At 43.9% G+C, this 5,786-nt stretch overlaps 2 protein-coding genes across 2 annotated transcripts; both read left to right on the top strand.

The window, feature by feature from the left end:
- Window positions 1-41: 41 nt before the first annotated feature.
- Window positions 42-971, top strand: DQ04_09031010 (hypothetical protein; the record flags this gene model as incomplete). Its single annotated transcript, XM_009315787.1, has 1 exon — window positions 42-971. The coding sequence occupies one exon, from the start codon at window positions 42-44 to the stop codon at window positions 969-971; it is 930 nt and encodes a 309-aa protein (XP_009314062.1).
- A 144-nt stretch (window positions 972-1,115) lies between these two features.
- On the top strand, window positions 1,116-4,280 carry DQ04_09031000 (phosphatidylinositol 3-kinase 2; the record flags this gene model as incomplete). Its single annotated transcript, XM_009315786.1, has 1 exon — window positions 1,116-4,280. The coding sequence occupies one exon, from the start codon at window positions 1,116-1,118 to the stop codon at window positions 4,278-4,280; it is 3,165 nt and encodes a 1,054-aa protein (XP_009314061.1).
- Between the last annotated feature and the right edge of the window lie 1,506 nt (window positions 4,281-5,786).

Raw genomic sequence — 5,786 nt, 5'->3', positions numbered from 1 at the left:
TTTTTTTTTTTGGACTTGTAGAGGTACTGGTGAAGTGGTTGATGAAGATGACTTCCCGGAGGAGCCATTATGCATTGCAGTTGGTTGGAGTGGTCTACTTGTTAGTGATTATTGTGCTGTGGTGTGACAACTCGTCGAGGAGGTCACTGGTGTTTAATACGAAAGGTGATTCACGTGTCAAACCTTTGTATTTTAGTACGCAGACCCTTATCATGGTGCCTGGTCATGGGGTTTTGAACGCGTTAAATGCGTCTGACTGGCGAAAAGAAGAAAACTGGGGTGTTGAGCCACATCAGCGTCGCGAAGGTGTTCTTCTACCTTACTGTTTTGCCTCCCATATCCGTCGTGGACTCGAGATTCTCAAAAATAATCTGAACTCATCATTATTAATTTTTTCAGGAGGACAAACACGCGCGGGGACTGGACCACGAAGTGAGGCATTAAGCTATTATCTTGTGGCAGAGGAAACGGAACTATTTGGTCTTTTTGGTTCGCGGGCGGAACAAAAGAAGGTTCTGGAGAAACGTGTTTTTGCTGAAGAGTTCGCCAGAGATTCCTATGAAAATCTTTTGTTTAGCATTGCACGGTTTTACGAAGTAACAGGGAGATTTCCTGATAAAATCATTGTTGTGGGCTGGAAACACAAAAAAGAGCGTTTCACCAAGTATCATAGAAGAGCATTGCGCTTCCCAGGAGAGAGATTTGTGTATGTAGGGCTTGATTTTGAAGACGCTGGCCGATTTGTGGACGATGTGAAACCTTATCTTAGGGCGTCGCCTTATAGTGATGCCATTGCTCTCTCTTTTGTCAGGGAAGATATGTATCTTTGTAGCGCCGGAGGAACGACTAGAACTCAACGGAACCCATTGTTTCGTAGCGCACCCTATGAGGTAAGTTCTCCTCCTCTTCGATTTCTTTTGCGGCATTGTGGTCCACGTCTTATTGATGGTAGGCTCGTTCCATGGGGATAATGGTTTCTATTTCTCTGTGTACAGTTTTTTTTTGCTTTTTGGGTGGTCTTCTTCTGTTGGAACCACTCAAATGAGGATTGTGAAACGCTGTGTTTGATTGAGCTTGTCTCAATCTCTGTTTGCAACTTTGTCTATGCTCTCAAGATGCCATTTTCTAAGGAGATACTTAAGAACCAAGGCGTTGATATTAATGAGGATTTTGAAGCGGATGACATCTTTAGCGCCGAGGACTCGGAGGAGTTCATTCGGCTGTTTGAAAAGAATAGAGAAGCTAAGCGGCATGTAGCAGGCCTTTCCAGCGTTCTTCAGCATCTCATTTTTGAGGAAAAAGATGACAACACGGAAGATGACGTCGAGGCTATTATCGAGTATATAACTGGTTCCGATTCATATTGGTGTAGCAACAGTCCGGAGGTCAAGGGGTTTAGGAAGGCTCTTTCTGTGTCGTTTGAGAATGAATGGCATGAGTTTCAAACGAAGAATCCATCGGTGACCCTATCGCGTGCTATGCGTCTTTTGCCGCAGTGTTTTTCCCTTCCACCTATGCAGGATACACAGTTGGAGTTGTTGACACGATTGTTTTCTAGAAAAATTGGCAGTGGTTTCGGGACTGTTTTGTTGCGTGTTTGGTATGTAGACTTTACGGGTTGTACATGTTCTTCTTTACGGGAGTTTTCGTTTCATACGACCGCTTCAGAGGCTATTGAAACTACTATGGAGCGCCTGTTTTCAGTTACAAACTTTGACAAGAGTAAAGGTCAAGGGCTTGTTCATCTTTTTCGGATCCAAGGAAGAAATGAATACGTGTATGGTAACGAAATACTTATAAACTTTCGCTACATCAGGGACTGTGTAACACAACAACGGGAAATTAATGTGGTTGTAGAACCTCATGACGAAGTGTTGTTTACTTATCCCGTATTTTTACCGCGTTACCCATCAGTTGCAAAACCAAACAAGAATCATAACGATATGGGTGGTGCCAGTCAATCTTCTGTCGACGCACCGTCGGCGATTAGCTTGTGGGATACAAATGAGAAACTAGTAGTAAAAGTTGTGAATACTCTAAACAATCTGGTTTTTTCTTCTGAAAGAGCAAAAGAAGAAGGTGTTCGTGGTGGTGACGCGTTGTATATTGCGGTGCTTGTAGAAGTTTATTATGGTAACAAGCTATGCTGTCTTCCTCAAATGACTAAATGGTCAGTTTGTGGTAACCCAGTTGGTTCAAATGAACTTAGTACTTCATGTGATGTTAGTTGGGGAGGGGGTAGCAAGCTAACTTTTGGTTTACTGTTGTCTGACGCACCCCGTGAAGTCAAATTGTGCATCAGCCTTGTTGCCACATGTGGTGATCGTTTGGGCAGTGCAATCTGTCTAAATGCTGAAGAAATTGTCCGTCAGTCAGAAGAGCGCTCAACTATAAAGAAGGGTGAAGAGTGCCACGTGAGCCCTATATTCTTTCTCGCGTCGGCTTCACTGCAGCTGTTTGACTATCTGGCGTGTATGCAGATGGGGAGGTTGGTTCTACAACTTCGGGGTACAAAGAAAAAGGCAAATCCCATATGTCCCAGTTCAACGAACCCCAACAAAAATGACATGAGTGTTACATTTCTCTTCCCCACATTTGCTAAGCCGGTAGTAATCCCGAGTGGACGACCTCCAGTTCAGAAAAAGCGTGAGTGGGAGCAGCAGATATGCGATAATGAGGTTCACCTCATCGGGAAACTGAAAACAAGCAAGATTGAACAGCTGAGGCAACTGAAGAGAATTCTCGCCAGCGACCCACTAACAGTACTTACACCAGGTGATGAAGTACTCCTTTGGAAGCATCGCAATGAACTCATCATACGACCAAAAGCCTTGGCAAAGCTCTTACTAGCTGTCAATTGGCTTCGACCGTATGCTGTATACGAAGCACATTGTCTTTTGAAACAGTGGGCCCCTCTCCAGTCGATTGAGGCTCTTGAATTGTTAGATGCACGCTATGTGGATGTTGTGGTCAGAGAGCATGCTGTGGGATTTCTTGATGTCATGAGTGATAACGAACTCAAAGGTTGTATCTTGCAATTGGTACAGGTTTTGAAACATGAGTCTTATCATTATTCAGCTTTGGCCAGGTTTCTCCTACGAAGGTCACTACGTTCACCTCATATGATAGGACACTATGTTTTTTGGTACCTCGTATCAGAAATGGGAAACAACAGCATCTGTGAACGGTATGGTCTTCTTTTAGAAGAACTGGTTCGTCGCATGCCAGGACGCAAAAATTATTTACGTCAGTTATATGTGACAGATCAACTTTTTGAGAGCGCCATGCGAGTCAAGGATGCACCGAAGAAAGACCGTGTTGGTTGCCTTCGAGAACACCTTGGAAGTTTACGTTTGCCCAGCCGATTTACCCTAGCCCTACACCCCGCAATGGAATGTAGTGGGCTTGATATTGGAAAGTGCAAGGTGATGGACTCCAAGAAATTTCCTCTTTGGCTTGTGTTCCGAAACTATCAAAAAGGGGGTGATCCTTTTTATGTTATCTTCAAGGCAGGAGATGACTTGCGACAGGATTTATTGACTCTTCAGCTTCTTGAGTTGATGGATTCAGTGTGGAAGTCCTGCGGACTGTATTTGCACGTTATTCCTTATGGGTGTGTCGCAACCGGGGAGGGTGTGGGGATGATAGAGGTTGTTCTCAATAGTGACACTATTGCAAACATAGCTCGTAAAGATGGAGGTGCACAAGCTGCATTTAGTGAAGAGCCGCTGATGAATTGGCTAAGACAGTTTAACCGGGAAAGACACGAGGTAGAGCGATGTCTCTGGAATTTTCTGTATAGTGCTGCTGGATACACTGTGGCCACCTACGTCTTGGGTATCGGCGACCGGCATAATGATAATATAATGCTTCGTCAGGATGGAACCATTTTTCATATTGATTATGGTCATTTTCTCGGAAACTTCAAGACAAAGTTTGGCATTAAAAGAGAGACTGCTCCCTTCGTTTTTACGCCGATGTATGCTTACATGTTGGGGGGTCAGAGCAGTCCTATTTATTTGTATTTTGTGGAGGTAGCGTGTCATGGGTATAATGTTTTAAGACGTTTTAGTGGTACATTGATAACACTTTTTATGTTGATGCTATCAACAGGTATACCAGAGCTACAAAGGATTGAAGACATAGAATGGTTGAGAACAGTGTTGCTTACTGATCGTTCAGATGAAGAGGCGAAGGTACATTACAAAATGCAAATAAATCTGGCTCTTACAAACCTCCGCACTCTTCTCAATGACTACATTCACATCATGACACATTAGCCTGGGGAATGAAGCATTCGCGAGTCTGTGTTTGTTTATTTTTTTGTTTTGTTTTTTTTACTTTACCTTGTCCGGTTGCTACGTGTAAAGGTGTCTTGCTCCTTTTAATAATAATAATAATAATAATAATAATAAAACACAACGCGACACCTTTCAGATGCTGGCAATAATATGTTTTTGTTTCTGTGTTGCGTCATTCTCTTCTTTTTTTTTGTCACAGCAACAGNTTGTTTTTTTTACTTTACCTTGTCCGGTTGCTACGTGTAAAGGTGTCTTGCTCCTTTTAATAATAATAATAATAATAATAATAATAATAATAATAAAGCACAACGCGACACCTTTCAGATGCTGGCAATAATATGTTTTTGTTTCTGTGTTGCGTCATTCTCTTCTTTTTTTTTGTCACAGCAACAGAAAAAGTGTTGGTCTATTTTTGTCTTGTCAGATGCAGCTTGTTGTACGAGGTTCGCCGCAAGAGTATGAGTGCTGCGTGGGTGCTTGGGAAAAGTTAGAGAGGCACCTGAATCGGAGAGCTATTGACTCTGTGTTGGTGCTACACGGTGGTGCTTCTTGGAATGTGGCCAAGCCGTTCTTTCCCGCAATGCCATCGATAAACCAGGTGTTCATGGCCTATGGGGGTCAATGCACCGATAAGAAGATACACTATTTTTCACATATTGTGAAAGAGAAGAATCTCAAAGGTGTGATTGCGGTGGGTGGTGGCAAGGTTTCTGACCTCGCAAAGGCCGTCACGGCGCTGGCACATTTGCCACTCGTCATCTTGCCGACGCTGGCTTCAACCTGTGCGGCGTGGACACCACTCAGTGTAGTTTACCGCGAGGATAACTCGGTTGACCGATTCGACGTTTTTCCTTTTGCCACCGCCCTTGTTCTTATTGAGCCTGTCGTTATACTGCATTCACCAATGAAGCTGATGATTGCTGGAATCGGCGACACTATGGCAAAGTGGTATGAAGCGGACTGCATGATATCGCAGCTCGAGGTGAAACCGGTGCCTGTGCAAATTGCCGAATACGCCGCGTCGAGGTGTCGAAGTGTGCTGTTTTCTGACAGCGAGGCAGCACTTCAGGCAATGAGGGACTTGAAATTGAATCAGGCCTTTTTGAACATTGTAGAGACGAACATCATGCTGGGAGGCCTCGTGGGAGGCTTCGGTGATGAATTTGGACGGACTTCCGGCGCGCATGCCATTCATGACGCCTTCACACTGCTTCCACAGTGTCATGTCCTGCATGGCTGCTTGGTGGCTTACTCCGTGCTTGTTCAACTAAGTATTGAGAAAAAATGGGAAGAAATTACGAGGTTGCTTCCCTTCTATCAATCATTGCAATTACCTACCTGTCTGGTAGATTTGAATTTGGGCAACCCCACTCAAGATGACTTGAAAAAAGTCGCTGAAGGTGCAGCGCAGAAAGGTACAACAATTCATTTTATGAAAGAAGCCATTAATGCCAAAGTTGTTGAAGATGCCATAGTGCATCTGGA

The sequence above is a fragment of the Trypanosoma grayi genome (assembly GCF_000691245.1).
Source record: "Trypanosoma grayi strain ANR4 Tgr_903_V1, whole genome shotgun sequence".
Taxonomy (NCBI): Eukaryota; Euglenozoa; class Kinetoplastea; order Trypanosomatida; family Trypanosomatidae; genus Trypanosoma; species Trypanosoma grayi.
Note: the sequence above shows the minus strand (reverse complement) of the source record. Positions and strands in the feature narration are given on the sequence as shown.